The sequence below is a fragment of the Sarcophilus harrisii genome, chromosome 5 (genome assembly GCF_902635505.1).
Source record: "Sarcophilus harrisii chromosome 5, mSarHar1.11, whole genome shotgun sequence".
NCBI classification, from domain to species: domain Eukaryota; kingdom Metazoa; phylum Chordata; class Mammalia; order Dasyuromorphia; family Dasyuridae; genus Sarcophilus; species Sarcophilus harrisii.
The window spans coordinates 239504319-239521158 of NC_045430.1; the positions used below are offsets into that span (position 1 = coordinate 239504319).

Sequence of the window (16840 nt, forward strand, 5' to 3'; positions counted from 1 at the left end):
CTGTAAAATTAAAATGAGTATCTACAGTTACATGAACACATCGTGTTCTCCAGTGAGTAACATCCATGCCAGATATCATTAGGCTTATCTCTTTTTGGATTGTAAGTGGGATCACATTTATGAGGGGCAAAAGGAATACATTTTAAACACTTCTTTATTATCTCTGTAAATTCTTAACCACTAAATAAGCATGCTGACTCTCTGTAATAATATTAAAAGGTGGAAAAATATGTTGTAATACATAAATACAAAATCACATATAAAAATCATTTTTCTGGGTATAGTCATGAGCAGTAGATAAAACACATAGAGAATTCCTTGAAGGTATATAAAAACTAGCTCTATAATCTTTTGTAGCAACAGTAAAAATATTAGGTCCATCGACAGGAGTTACACTAATCACATGAGGACTAATAGTTATATCAAATTGTTGATATAATTGAGCAACTTTTGGTTACAATGTTAGGAAGAGAGCAGCTAGAGGGAGCTGCTTCGGAGACATCCAAGTACATGGAGGATGGTAAGGAACCCAGTTATAATTCCCCTTGGTAAGTAGGGGAACTCAACAATTGGCAGCCCGAACAGGGACATTCTGCTGGATAGGGGTCCCTGGGAGGAAGTCCCTACAGCGCTACAAATTGAAAGATCTGTGGGAAGTCGGAGGAGCTTAGAAAAATGGGATAATTTAAGTTGGATCCCATTGTAAGACCCTAAAACAGTGAAGTTTATGTACACTAGATTTATAATTTAGTTAAGGGGTAGGGGATGCAAGCAAATGTAAAGTTTTGTAGACAAGTTGTAGAGAAACTTTGGACATTTTCCCCTTGGTTAGAACATAGAGCATTAGATTTAAAAGCAGGGAGAGTGGTGGGCTCACAAATGGCTTCTTATGTCCTTTACAATCAAATTAAAACAGCCCTCCTGGGAGGCTTTAAGCTTCCGCCCATCTTAGTGAGTGAGAAGTGGCAGGTGCCATTAGAGAAGATGTAGGGTGCTTAATAAACGCTTGCAGTACTTAGTAACATCTGGTGTGTGGGGTGTTCTGTGGGGAAAGAGAGCAGCTAGAGGGAGCTACTTCAGAGGCGTCCAAGTACCTGGAGGATAGTAAGGAACCCAGTTATAGTTTGCCTTGGGGAGCTGGGGAACTCAACAGTGATAAAGCAAATAAGGCCCTTCTAACATCAGCCCCCAACTATCTAGAGAAGCCAAACATTCTCTGGACTGGTTCTTTGAAATTTAAATACACACACACACACACACACACACACACACACACACAACAACGGGAACTGTCAAACATTTCTTTTTAAAGATGAAATGTCAGAATACCCAAAATAAAGTGGAATTGTATTATAACTGAAGTTCACAACTTTTGACATTTCACTACTCCAAGTATGTATGTGCGTATGTGTGGGTAAATTTTTTGCAAATTATACAGATGAGCAGAAAATAGCATCTCAACATTGGATAATTAAATATTTTATCATAATCAAGCATCTTGGCACATGATCCTTCCTAGGAGTTAGGAGGTGAGTACAACAGATAATTTTGATCAGGGCAATAAACCTTTGGTTAAAGAATTACTCCTTGGTGAATTATTGCTACAGTATTGGTAATCTATAGTAGAAGATAGCTAAATAGTTAAGTAAGATTAATAGCAGTATTGCTCTGGTAGTTGCCTTCTGAATTTTTGGAGATTACATGATTTATCATGATCAACTTCTTTTAGTAGCAGGAATTACAGGCATGTATTATCACGTCTGGCAAGAGAGTATGCTTTTAAAAGCTATTCAAATCCTTTCACACATTCTACTAAGGCATAAACCAATGCATTGGCTATTAAGCAAAGAAAATTTACCAAAACCTTAAATGAACATTATTTTGTAAATGATGAAGGCTTCTTCTATATTATATCATCTTGATACTGAGCAACAATATGATTACTGATAATATTCATTCTTCTATTAGCATTGTATAAACTGAAGGCATAATTATCATAACAAAAATAATAAAAACTTATCTGACATAAATAAGAAATATAGCTAATTACGTGGTCATATCCTTTTCCAGTTTAGCATTGATCTCTTTACCTTCACAAAAAAGAAAAAAATTAAATTAAACACACATCTTATACATGTCAATTTTAAAATATATAGTCATTTAACATCACTATATTTCCATAAGTAAAAAGCTATTCCTACTCTATTTTAAGATTTAGATGTTAAAAACATTGCCAGTCTTTGCTATATGTATGATCCATATTTTATGCATAAATTATAACAAGATAATGGATTGATTATAATTTTCCTACTTTGAAACAGAAAAAACATCTTTTCTAAGACTCATGCTTGTAAAAACAACATATAACAATATATTAAAACACCTAATTTTATATCCAGCATTTATTAGACTTCAAAACATTACTTAATATTACATTATATAAATTGAATTCTTACACCACAATACATTTGGGTTTGGGTTTTTGGGTTTTTTCTTTTTGGTAGGATATGTGATATTGGTGGGACAGATGAGGAACTCTCATTCTAGATAACTCCCTCTTTTCCCACTTAAAATTTTAGAGTTGTGTGGGTCGCTGAGAGATCCACGGCATTCATTTATCCAGTTTTATTATACTAAACCTTTAAGAACTACCTAGGAATACTGTTTAAGAGAAAGAGCAGGGTTAAAAGATCCCAGTTAAAGCCCTGACTCAGACATTTATTAATCATAAGGTCTTGGCCATGATAGAGCCCCTCTGTGTTTCAGTTTCCTTATCTATAAAACATGATAATAGTTGGACTGTCTAGAACTCAAATGGTTGTGAAGAAGCAATACATGTGCCTATAACTAATAACTATACAAAGGTGAGTTATGACAACCCAGAAAGGTTATTTATGATACTGCAGAAATAACTTTTAAACGCTGAACTTTAGAAAATAACTTTGAACTATTACACAGTATTGTGAGCACTCAAGTTCCTAATGAGCTTAGTTTAGAGAACAGGACTAAGGCTAATGGAAAGGGAGGACTGAGAAAATTATGACTCTGTCAATTCTGACACATGCATATACATATATCTACACGTATGCAGTTATTTTCTAATTGTCTCCCCATTAGAATATGATTCCCTGGAGGACAGAGACTATTTTAACCTTCCTTTATTTCCCAGGACTTGGTGATTGATTGAAACTTTGATCCTTTAGGGGAAAAGTAAAGTCATGCTTTGACTATTGCAATAATTGGATAGAGGTAAATATCACTTCTTTAGCATCATAGTTCTCTCTCAGGTGATTATTGCCTTTAATATTAGGACATGGTCCTGGTCATGGAAAAACTGGTATTTCCAAATTTGGCTCTATTTCCTAAAATTTCAGTCTCTATTAATACCACTACCATCTTTCCAAACCATCAAAACTCTCAATGTTATCTATAATTTACCACTATTATTTATAGTATTATCTATTTGCTTTTTTAAAAAGTTCATTCATATTTTAACTTCCTCTTCTTTGTGACCTCTTGGGCAAGTCAGTAAATACCTGTATGCCTCAAGTCATTCCATAAGACTTCTCTACTAAATTACAGATGGGGTTCAGTGTATACTCATAGGGAGAGCCCTCACTCCTGAATCACATTAACTTGAACCCAGATTTTTAATGTATTCATATATCTTCCTTTCTCTTTCCATTTAGACTTTCCCTACCAGCCACCATCACCACAAGTCTCTCAATACTTCACAGCTAAATTGTTTCCTGGATTAAATATTCAGTTTTTCACATTCTAATCTGTCCTGAATTGGCATTTTTAATTCAGTCTGTTGACAAACTAATTTTGAAACACGACTCTCAATATGTCACTCCTCTTGCTTTAGGATTCCGCTTCTTCCTATTAGATCTAAATTTTTATTCCATATTTTAAAACCCTCTGTCACCTGACACACTCTGCCATATAATTTTATTTTTCCTTACTCTCCTTCCATGAATCTTTCATGTTTGTATGGCTTTTCCCCCTCTCCCACAAATACATCATACTCATTTCTGCCCTGATAGTACCTATAATGACTTATTTTCTATTCTTTTCCAGGCCAAAAGCTTTGTAGCTTGTCTCACCTCTTCCATTAAACAGTTAGTAAGTGCTAACTTTCCCTACAATACTGATCAATAATAATAATATCATTATCAATAATAAACTTTCTTCCATTACTTGTATATGGTTAGAGTTCTATCTGCAAGTAGAAGGAATTTTTAAAAATCATTCAGTCTAAACCCCCTCATTTTAAAGATGAGGAAACTGACGGGGGAGGCTAATTAATTTGCTTGATACACTACATTGTCTCCTTTCTCTCAAGTAAATTTTAAGTTCTCCAAGGAGAGGACTTACATCTTTAATTCAGTAACCTTTATGAAACAATGCTAAATAAACATTTGGCTGGTTTATTTTGAAACTAGGAGGTATCTTGAATAAAATACTAGACTTCCAATTAAAAACACTGAGCTCAGATATTAAGTAGTTGTGTTGACTATGGGCAAGTCAACCTCTGTCTTCCTCAGTTATCTTATCTGTAAAATTGGAATAATAATTAGCCTACTTCCTATTCCTTAAAGATAGGACCTACTGATCTTTATGAAGATAAAATGAAGTTTTCTCCAAATCTTAAAGAACTACATAAATACTATTTGTATTATATTTCAATTAAAACAATAATAATATTGCTAACTCAAGATAATGGAATACTTACTTGCATTCTGGTCCATTGCAGAAATATTTTGGTTTCCCATATCTGCAAAGCTATCCGTCATTTCTCCAAAAACTAGCATCATGAGAGGCACTCCTGCTCCATGTATGATAGCTGCAGCTGTTCCCAGCACCATGTATAACCTATCTAGCCAATTAGAATATCGGAACTAGGATGGGAGGGAAGGAACATGTAAAAAATAAGAAAATTAATAAGCATAGTTACAAAGACAAAGTCTTAAGTGCATATTGCCACTGAGTTGTGAAATTGTCCTTAAAATTTAATTTACTTGCTCATCTTTTTTTATTTTACTATGTTTATAGAAATGCTTGTTTTGTTCCATAAATTAAAAATACATTATAAAAAGTTTAGTTTACTTGTTTATCTTTTTTCTAAGAGGACTTGAACAGAATAGTGGGGAGAGAAAATAGGATCTAAAATGAACACATCAGTTATTATGTCTCACAGATCTTACAAGTCATATTCAAAGCTCTTTTTTGAGGAGATATTCCTTTAAAAAGTATAAACACTATTCTATTCATTTTTTTGAATGTTCTAGAAGGAAAAAATGGTTGTCACTCTAACAAAGACATTGTTTATTCTAGTTATCTGACTTAAGCTATAGAATGACAGAGCTCATTAAAGAAACCTTTTTAATATAAATTGGATATTGATTTAAAAATTAAATGGAGTAAATTAAAATATTGTTGTTAAAATTACCTTTTCCATATCAGCAAAGGAGTCATATACCATATATATAATTTATGTCTCCACAATCTCTCCTTGTTACAGAAGAGCCACATGGAAGAAAGGGAAAGGATGGGACTGTGAACTAAGTAGAAAACCTCAGGAAGCAATTTACATCTTTTCTTGGATATTTCTTAAATGGCTAAAAAAGACCAAAAGTAGGGAAAAACCAGGAGAACAGAGCAGGATGTTGTGGTATTAAGGGTGAATTTTGAAGCTTTATGATACCCTAATTGGGGCTGACAGGCTTTGATATAGATAGCAACAGGTTGCCAGGGCAAAGTGAGATCTCAAAGGTTTGTTTAAATAGCAGCCCCATGACATAGTAAGACAAACTGTTTATTAGGAAGTCAGGATGCAAGAAAGGAGATTAGGTAGCAAAGGAGTCAAAAGCCCAGGGACAAAATTTAGCCTGCACAGCAATATGGTAGCTACTTTTGATGTTCCTTTATTTATTATGTGTTTCCAGGTATGGTATGAACTAACTGCCAAATTGAATTTGCCTAGAGGGGACGATTGATTAAAATATGGGAAAAGCAGGGAGAAGCAGGAACATTTCTTAAAGCAGAATGAGAAAATTAGAGTTAAACATAGCAGGAGGGAGCAGAATACTTAAATTAATTGTGAAAAGGGTACTTGAGGTGTAACTAGGTATCTTTAAAAAAAAATAAACTTTACTTGTTATTTACCTGCCTCAAAATAGTACTTATGAAAGCTTGTCTTATCAACTCTTATCAGTTTCCTTATCTATAAAATTGGTAATAATTGCACCTATCTCCTAGAGTTGCTATGAGAATAAGACAAAATAATATCTGTAAAGCACCATATAAATGCTATTTTTTATTATTATATTTCAATTAAAATACTAATAATACTACGTAACAGGAAGCTATCTGAATTTGAGGTACAGGATACTGAAGAAAATAACTATCTTCATAAGAACAAACCTCAAATATCCATATCTATGAAATAGAAAAATACAGCCTAAAACATAGCACTCCAGGATGACTGTGATAATGTTCTTGCTTTGACTATTTAAACTGAAAATAAAGCATTGTTTCATTTCACAGGTACATTTTATCAGTCACAAGCTTTATCTTCATCTCTCTGTCTTTCCATCAGAACACACATGTCAAAGGGGGATTCAGATGGCAAAATTCTGGGTAATACTAGTCAATAAAGAATAGACTGACTGGCCTGCTACACACTTAATTTACATATTCTGCTTTTGATACAGTGTTCTCAAAAGAAAAATACAAACTTTGACTCTAAGTAAATATTTTACCTACCACCACTGAGAGAAGAGAAATGAGAAAAAAAATTTACATTCTTTACTTCTCTTGACTTAAGAGGCCAAGTCAAGTCAATGAATCATCAAACAAATATTAAATGCCTACTCTGTGCCAAGCACTGTGCTAAGCACTGTCTTTCCCACCCCGTGACATAAATTACTAAATGGGGAAAAGAAACAATAGGCTAGTCAAAAGCTATCTTTTCTCAGAAGATTAAATTCTGTGTACAGAATGACTAAAATAAGGCAAAATCAAGTTTTCTGAATTAATGAGGACCAGAGAGCATTTTAAAGATATTACTATTTGCATAGACTTATGTTAATTGCATCAAAGTCTCAGAATGTTGTAGAATGAATTTGGCCTAATTTGCCATACTCACAGGGGAAAAAATAAATTAAGAATGCTGATTGTTCATCTTATATCTCCAGATTGTTTTTGTTTTTTTCCTAGCAAATATATTTAAATGGTTTGCCATTTCATCTCCAGTAAATTAAGGAAAGCAGAGGTTAAGTGACTTGCTCAGGCTCACACAGCTAGTAAGTAGGTCTTCCTGATGTATTCTATCCACTGTGTTACCTTACTGCTTTCAGAGGGCACACAATGTATAGTACTTAGCCATCACTGCAAGTCAGAATCAGACCCAGAAGTACACAGGAGGATGAGAAGGTCCTACCTACTACAAAGGCTATTTTATATTTTGTTTTTCTTTTTAACATAAAACTTTTTCCAGAACCAAAGGCTCATTTGAAAAATACCATTATTTTTTATTGCTTAATCATTTCAGTCTTGTCTGGTTCTTGAGACACCATTTGGGGTTTTCTTTGTAAAGATACTGGAATGGTTTGTCATTTCCTTTTTCCAACTCATTTTACAGATGAGGAAATAAAGGCAAGCAGGCAAAAATGTCCAAGGTCACAAAAATAAGTATCAGGGGCTGAATCTGAACTCAGGTCTTCTTGATTCCAGACCTGCTGCTCTATTCACTACATCACCCAACTACCCCCATTAGTGGTAGAACCACAATTCTATCAGCATTTAAATAAGGCTATGAGTTGTGAAATACTACATTCTCAAAAAAAAAAAAAAAAAAAAAAAAAATTAGTATCAAGCAGAGGGGAACAGAGAATTGTGTATTGGGTATGAGCCACATCTCACAAGGGGAAGTCAGAGTAAAATATGTAATCAAAAATGTATGAGCAGAGAAAATATGGGCTGATCACGTGGTGAGAATTACAAATAATTCTCACTCCACAGGTCAAACTAGGGCAGGTTCTCAGCACCTGCTAGTCATGGAAGATGTACATGGACAAGAATCACACAGGATAAATAAATACTCATTGATCATGAATTGAGACCTGAAATGGATGTTAGAGGCCATTTAGTCCAATCACCTCATTTCACAGAAGAGAAACTAAGGCCCCAAAGACCAAAGGATGTGCCATAATCTTATGGATAGTAAAAAGGCAAGGTTTGAACTCAGGACCTTTGATCTCAAAGAAAGCATTCTTTCTACTGTACTATGCTGCCTTTACATGGTAAGCATCACTAGAAGGAAAGCCCACATCAATGAGATCAGAGCTCCCTTATTATTATTATTATTATTAGTAGTAGTAGTACTATCTTTCTTCAATTAGAATAATTCATTAATTCAATTAGAGTAGTCCCAAGAGTATGTTTAAATATCAGATGGTCTGGAAGCCTCTGATGGAGTACCTAACAACAATCATTTCATGAGCACCTTGAGCACTCAGCAAATGCATGATCATTATTGTTATGACAGAAGATGGGGTGTCAATATAATCATTTTAAAACACACAATACTGTCAGGTATATAAAGTCTGTAAAGTATGGCTACCTACAAGACATCGAGAGACAGTGATTAAGGGGGAAAAAACCCAAATATTACTTTTTATAAAGTAGCTAGACAGCACTCTGGACAGAACATTTGACCTGGAGTCAGAAAAACCCAAGTCCCAATATGATTTTATATACCTACTTAATCACATTATCCTGTTTAACTTCTGTCCATCTCAGTTTCCTCATCTAGAAGATGGGGAAATTAGCACCTATTTCTCAGAATTGTTGTGAGGATAAAATGAAATATTTGTAAAGCAATTCACAAACCTTAAAACATACTGGCTATTGTTATTTTCATTATTATTCTTTAATTATTATGGAAATCTGATACTGTAACACTAGTAAACTGTCTTACCAAAATATATCTATTCTATATTGTCTCTTATTTTATAATTGTCTTTCTGAAGGGAAAATTGAAAATTTCCCCAGGACATTTCAAGGATAGGGGAAAAAATCAATTTTCTTCTTCTTTATCAATTCTTCACCAATTCTTGCTTAGTACACATACGCAGAGAAAGGGAGAAAAGACAGAGTCAGACAGAGAGAAGCCAAAAAAAGAGAATTTTGCAATTAGAGGTCAGAGAGTAGAACCTGAGGTTTGCTTCCCTTAATCATGCCTTTACTCTTTAAAACAAAGAACTCTGCTGGACGTGGCTGAAATATATATATATATTTATGTATAAATATATGTAAACATATTTATAGATAAATTCTTATCATTTATTGTACAAATTGTACAAATAATAATAGGTATATAGCATATAGCTCATAAAACTCCTGAGTTTTCCTCTATTTGGTTCTGAGTATAATATAAAGGAAGAAAATTCAGCATCTGGATTAGAAATTAAAGTTTTTAATAGACCAATATCTACTGAAATATATAACCCCAAAAATATGACTTAGGAATTTCACAAAGTGAAGCAGACAAGTAGTTTCATACCGCTCCCAGATTCTAAAGGGACAGAAATACAAAGCAGACATTGAAACATCAACATTTCCATCAATGGTTAATAGAAATATTACTAGGGAAAAGTACTAACTTCCAGGGTTTAATTAATTTAGTTCTTATCACCTTACCCCAATTACCTGAACACAATTTAGTAAACTGCCCTTAACAAAGAGCTTTTATTACTTCTCAATTTTTCATTAAAGTTGTGAGTAATGTTACTGCCATGTGAAATCTTCCCTGAATGACTGATTCAGGTACTAAGTTAAAGTACCCATTCTTTATCTAAACCTTCATTATCATAAAGATAGCAAGGAACAAGGTAGGAAGCAGGCCAACACCACTTACGAAATTCCTGATCTCATCCTGAGGAGATGACAGGATCATAGATTTAAAGATGGAAAGACTCTCATTTCCCATTGTGGAACCCTATTTACAGGTGAGGATACAGGTCAGTAGAGTTTAAATAATCTGCCCAAAGGAACCCAACAAATGGCAGTTAGGATTTGAAGTCAGGTCCCATAACTACAAGTTCATTACTCTTTGGACTACACCATGATGCCTCCTAAGAGAAGATAAATAGTTATTCTGTATTAATACAAAAAGATTCTTATAACAATTGGAATGAAGAAATCATAAGACCTTTATAAATAGCAGATATTTTTGATGGTTCAGCATATAATTCTGTTAATGGAGGGCAGCAATGATAAGATTTAACCAGTGATTAATTATTGATTCTTCTCATTAATAAAAGTAACAAGGGCTTGGACTCCAATTTAACAGTCTCAAAACTGTTGCACAAAAAGGAAACACAGTCATCACTCTTCCTTCATGAGGCTTATTTTTTCTTTCTTCCCTAGTCTCTTCCTTGGATTCCAGCTAAAGTTCAAAGACCTAGAATTGGAAGAGTCAATGGAAACCACATAGTCTCATCTTCTCATCCTACCAATGAGAGAAATTAGGCTCAGAGAGATGAAGGTACATGCAGGTAGTTGGCAGCAAAGCTGAGATGAATAATGATGCACAGAATTAGGAATGAAGAAGGCAGAGCTAACTGAATCACAAGTAATCAATAGGTACAGTGGTTAGAGTATTGGACTTACAGATAATAATATATTTAGCACAATGGTCAATGAGAGGTTGTGAGGATCGTGTCACTCTCTCGCTCCATGATCTCCTGTGACTTCCTATTAATTCCAAGATCAAATATAACATCTTCTGTTTGAATCTTAAAGTTCTCTACAATCCGGTCCTTTCTGACCTTTCCAATCTTTTATCTTATACCAATCCACATGCTCCATGATCCAGCAATACTGGCTTCCCTGATATTCCTTATAAAAGGTACTTTATATCCCATACCCTTTGCAATTTTACTGGCTGTTTCCTGTGCCTAGAACTCTCTCCCTCCTCATTTCTGCCTCCTGCTATTCTTCAAATCTCAACTAAAATCCTTCCTTCTGCAAGAAGTCTTTCCCAAATCCCTTTAATTCTAATGCCACCCCCAAGATTATGTCCAATTTATTCTGCTCATATATAGTTGTTTGCATGTTGTCTCTCCCATTAGACTGTGAGCTCCTTGAGGTTAGGGATTTCTTGCTTGCTTTTCTCCCAAGAATAATAAAATATCTGGCATATAGTAGGCACTTAAAATATTTTTTTTAAATATTGTTGCTATCATAACTCGACCAAATGAGATAATATGTAAGATGCTTAGCAAACCTTAAAGGGTTATATAATTGTTAGCTATGATTATGACTTAGATCTATTATTTTTATATATTTTGCTGGAGATTAAATAAAATCAACACAATTCAATAACTTTTATGAAGTATTTAGCGCACACACACACACACACACACAGTGCTAGCTAGTAGGAAGACAAAAACAGTAAGAGACCTCTAAAAGCTTACTTTCACTTCCACTCCTGTATTTATAAACTCTCCTATAATATAATATTCTACCACTATCTAAATGCTAGCATAAGTATGATGAACATAATTATGCAACGAAAAACTAGAAATTTTTTTTCCTAATTTGAAACACAAAGAGACCAACAACTCACCATTGCAAATGTACTAATAGTTGGCTGTTTTTCTTTTTTCTTGATTTTTTTGCTAGAAAAATAAATAAAATCAGGAAACATTAATCATTTTACACTTAGTAAAAGCGAGAATATACAGCTCCAGCTTTTATTTAAACAATGAGTCAAAACACCTAAGAAGCCTGGTCATGACAAAAAACTAAATTTGTGGTATGATTACATTAAAAACTATTGATTTCATTACCAGCAGTTGATGACAGAATAGTTGTTTCTAGTTTGTTTATGTAAAAAAATTCAAAATACCTAGAATAATTTTCATCTATGTTTCCCACAGAAAATTTCCCATATATCCTACTTGGAAGTTGACACTGTATGTCACATCACCATGCCCAAATGGGTGAAACCTCAAGGTATATGTTTACCACTATCTAGATATCTTTAAAATGCATTGGTAGTTTATTTTAATTTATTAAAAAAATCAATTTTTAAAAGTCAAAGTTAGCTAGTAAACCATTCACACATTTCCTCACAGTTCTGTGGGATGAATCATAAAAGGTATTATCTCCTTGTTATGGAAATTGAGGCTTTGAAAAGCAAAGTCCATTGTACAAATTAACAAATATCTGAAGCAAAAAATCCAGGTATATGGATCCCCAGGTCCAGTGGACCTCCCATAGTTACTGTCCCTTACCCTCATCCTCCAAAACACCAACAATCTCAGAATAGTATAACTAGAGAGATAACCGGAGAAACCAAAAGGAGAGTTGAATAGTCAATTTTTCATTCTTCTTTGATTGTTTATTGCCTTGCTAATGCCTCATGGGGAATAATATTACACTAATATCTAAAACTTAAATGGGAGAGAGAACCCAGGAAAATTACAAACCACTTAAATAATTCAGGCCTAAAATGATTTCCCTCACTTAGAAACTTAGATGACTCTAGCTTTCTGAGTATTTATGTCAAATACCTCTTCTTCCCTTGGGTCCTCATAGGTAAGAGCTGTGATATTTATGTCACATAAATCTATCTATCCCAAGAATAAAAACAGATTGAATCGCTTTCTATGGACAGCGCATGTCATGAACTCTAATAGCCTCAGGTTCATCTGTAACATTGGGATAATCTAATGCCTACCTCACAAGGGTATAATGACTTCATGTGTGAAGTACTTTGCAAACGTTAAAGCACCATGTCAGTTGCCATTAATAATTATTTAATATATTCCTGAAACCCATAATATTGATAGAAGTTAATACTAAAAAAAATTGTCTTTAAACAGTTAAAAACTCTTTCCTCCAGAAGCACAAAAGCAAACATCAGGAGGACAAAGACAATACTAAAACACCTTTCCCTGAATACAAAATGATATAATTATCTTCAAAGAAGATTAACTTGCATCATCGATTTTTTTTAAATGTTAAAGCTTAAAAAATAGAATTAGCAGTATATATAATATTTCTGAAATTAAAAAGGTTACATGAATCATCTGGAAGATGTCTATAGAGATGGAGCCTGAAAAAAACAAGAGTTATACCTTGATGGCCTAGTTCATATGCCATTTCCGAGGAGCCAATCCTAATCTGTCCAGCCAAAGTGCTCTTCCCCTCCTCTAAAATCTAATAGCACTCTTGAGTACCACTATGGGGCATGTATCACATACTATCTTAAGTTCCAGTTAGTACATAATATATATTCATATCTCTTCTTTTACTTCATAGTGTCAAAGTGTCTGTTAAATCATGCTTGCTCCAAAATCTGCCCTTTCTCCCAGCACACTGCCTTAAACATGGGAGTGGGGTGGAAGGAGAAAATAGTATGAAAATGAAAGATAAATGAATATTCAATAGTATTGAAGGGACACAGAAATACTTCACAAAACTATTTTTTAAATTTTGTAAATAGATAAATCCCAAATGTCTTGACAAAAATAAATTTTGAGAAAAAGGGATGGCATTATCAAAAGATAAAAAAGATATTCATTACTTAACTTTGTTTTGAGTCAGCACTACTATTTAACTCAAAGCAATAGATTATATCTTTAAAAAAACAAAGGATGAAGATGATGAAAATATGTGACGGAAAATTAAGAAATTTATTTGTAGGTTATTTCAATTCTGGGGTTCCAACAACATTTTTGTCTAAAATTTCCTGGGTGGAATTTTATTAAATCTAACCACAACTAGTTCTCTAGAAATAGATGTTTTAAACATATTTACCAAGTCTTATAAAATTTAAGTAAATCACCCTCCCATCACAATTATTCATTGTAAACTTGAGGATCTTTCTTTATATCCTCAGAACTTATTAGTACAATTCCTGGTGTGTGGGTCAGACAGCATTTAATAAAAAACGCTGGAGAGACATCTAGAAGCAAAGCAAAGTTTATTATACGTTCTGGAGAATCCGGTGTCCCACCCGTCGAACAGACAATCTAAAGGAGGAAGCACTGCAAGGGGCAGGATCAACACTTTTTATCCCTAACGCAAATACTCCCTCCCACCACTGACCCTCATCCTTATTGGCTGAGGATCTTACATTCTAAACGCGGGAACTACCCAAGAAATTGAACTTGACCAATAAGTACATAGTTGCCCATATTTGACCTAAACAGAAAGACACTGATGACATAGGAGGATAACAAGGGGACTTAAGTATGCCTTTAGGGGATGGCAGGGAGGGGACTTAAGTATGCCCTTGACTAGATGCTTAAAGTCCTTCAGGCCTACTCCAACTCTGAAATAGATGAAGCGCTACTCAGTTTTCACCAACTGTCTTGAAAGATCTCACCTCATCTCGTTCACTGGCATATAATAGACATTTACTAAAATGTTTCAGTTGATTTATTTATATCAGGTGTTTTTAAGAAAATTATAATAAAATTCTTTTAAATTTAATCACTTTAAAACCTGCTAATAGAAAGCACTTATAAGAGTAAGCCTGGGATGAGTAATGATGCACAGATTTAGGAATGAAGGCAGAGCCAACTAAATCACAAGTAATCTTTGTGATCACTAAAAATCACTTTTACAAATAGAAACCTCTTTCTATAAGGTAAATAAATCACCTCCCTAACCTACAAATTTATCTCTAGATTTTTGGCATTTATATTGAATTTCCTTACAGTGAGGTACTAGAAGAAGCTCCAGGATACTTCAAGAATTTTAGCTATTTGTAAAGAAACTATAAAGAAATGCCCACATTTCCAGTTCTTAATGAAATAGGAGGTACTAGTTTGCAACCTAGGGCTTATTTTAGCCTATCCAGAGAAATTCCAAATTAGTACTAGAAGTTCATACACAACCCTTCTTCACTTCAGGTTTTTCTAATATCATAGCTCCCATGTCTTACTAGCAGTGCACAAATTTTTTCAGTACAAACATTTTATTTTGGTCAAACTGTACCAAATGGTGCCAAAACATCTATATAATTTTATAAGGGGGAATTTTTAGACCTTAATTCAATATCCTCATAGATTGGAGAGAGGAGAGATGTGTAACAAAACCAATTTTTGCGTTAGAATTTTGTTTTTACCTTTACAGTACCTTGTCACCGTTTTTTTCTCTTGCACTCTAATAACAAACTTTCACAATTGTCTCAAAACTGCCCCTCCAGTCCTGCCTCATTTCTCATCCTTTACCTCACCTACATTTGGGCTTAAAACCACAAATTGTGCTTTCTCCCCCTTTCCCTTTAAGTATTTTTTCCACAAAAGTCAGGAATATTAGTCACCAGTTAAAAATAGAACAGTAGTTTCCCTTAATTATATCATCTCTTTAAGATATTTCATTCCGGGAGGTTCGTTACTGTGCATATTTGTAGCATAGGGCTGTTTTGCTCCTGATCAGTTCTGATCAGTCATTTCCAAAGTAACGCCGAGAAAGTTAAGTTAAGGTAACAAATATTGGTAGTTGTGCGCGCCGGCTCCCAGAATCACATGCGTCTTAAAAGAACCTCTTTTCAACCACAGGAAACTATTTAAAAAGGATGTTGATTGTTTTTTTTTTTTTTTTTTTACTTTTACTGTTTACTTTTTTAAAGACAAGTTTATCGTAAGAATGAGAAAAAAAAAACAACCCTACAACCTTTCGCTCTCAGATTTCGAGTCCGTCTTCTCTTCCGTGGGGCTTTTCGCCGATCCATTGCTAGCGCCTTCCCAACTCATCTCTACCTTAAAAGAAAATACAGCGAGAAAAACAGATTCAAGCCAATTTCTTTTTCATGGAAAAGAAAAACTAAAGCGATGCGAAGCATCCCATCATATCGTCGGCTATGAATAAAGAAAGATGCCTCCAGTCCAACACCTTCACTGGCCGAAGCACTCTCCAGCCCCGCCGGAACAATGCGCTACTCACACGGATCTTACTGTTAGGACTAGAGAGAAAAGTCCAGTCGCACCCGGGTTCCCCTGAGGGAAGGGAAGCAACACGCTCAACTTCACACAACTCTTCAGGAGCACGCTTGGGACTAGAATCCAGGACTGCTCCCCTCCCCCCAGTTCCTCCTAGCTCAGGCCAGCGCTGCGCTCCATTTAGTGGCCGGGAGGTCCCAATGAAGGGCTGGACAGGGGGGCTCACCTTGGGGTTCCGTCTGAGCCTCAGTCCGTTCACCTATGAAGTGATCTCTGCTGTTCTAAAAACTAAGAGTCGTGTACGCCCCACATTCACCTTTCCCCTTAAACCTCAGCTGGTGGAAAGAAATGGGGGCCGGACTTTACTCAGAACCTCTTCGCCTACCCCCTCCTCCACCTCACCTGCGCCACCCTAGACAGTTCGTCAGAGTGTTGCTGAAGACCCTTTTTCTCCTGTTTCCTCCTCCCCCTCCCACCCCACTCCCACCCCCGTTCGATGTTTCCAGGGGTTTTGGGTGTACTCCGTCCCGGGAAAGCAGGACCCCGCGGGTGCTGAAGCCATGGCTCTGAGGCTCTGACATGGAGCTCCTCCCCAACTCTGCCCGAGCATAGCCCCGCGGCAGATCTTGTGATCACCCTAACTCCAGAGGGAGACGTCCGCCGCCATCCTCTCCAGTCCCTCTAAAGACCCAGGGACTGGAGGATCTTCCCTCCTTTCGCTGGCCGCGGTGCCACCGAGTTCTCTCCCTTCCATCTATCAGCTCCCCGGCTCTCCGATTGCCCATCCCTGGGCCATGCCCCCACCTGGCGTCCGCTCCCTCCAGTAGCCTGTGGAGGTTCAATATTGGAGCAACGGGCAGAGCAAAAAGCCTCTT

General features: G+C 35.5%; 1 protein-coding gene across 1 annotated transcript; it reads right to left on the reverse strand.

The window, feature by feature from the left end:
* Positions 1-1664: 1664 nt before the first annotated feature.
* Positions 1665-15839, reverse strand: LOC100918569 (ATP-dependent translocase ABCB1-like). The gene is made up of 4 exons (XM_031939950.1): positions 15700-15839; positions 11636-11687; positions 4736-4901; positions 1665-2090 (listed from the first exon to the last, which is right to left on the reverse strand). Exons 1-4 carry the CDS (start codon positions 15777-15779, stop codon positions 2047-2049), a joined length of 342 nt encoding a protein of 113 aa, XP_031795810.1. The 5' UTR covers positions 15780-15839; the 3' UTR covers positions 1665-2046.
* Positions 15840-16840: the final 1001 nt, after the last annotated feature.

Excerpts from the sequence above, each read along its gene's own strand:
- LOC100918569 (XM_031939950.1), bottom strand. The coding sequence starts at position 15,779 with ATGAGTTGGGAAGGCGCTAGCAATGGATCGGCGAAAAGCCCCACGGAA. Across the intron at positions 4,902-11,635 it reads CTATTAGTACATTTGCAATG|TTCCGATATTCTAATTGGCT; the intron begins GTGAGTTGTTGG and ends CTCCCATCCTAG. Across the intron at positions 2,091-4,735 it reads TGCAATGGACCAGAATGCAA|GTAAAGAGATCAATGCTAAA; the intron begins GTAAGTATTCCA and ends TTTTTTGTGAAG.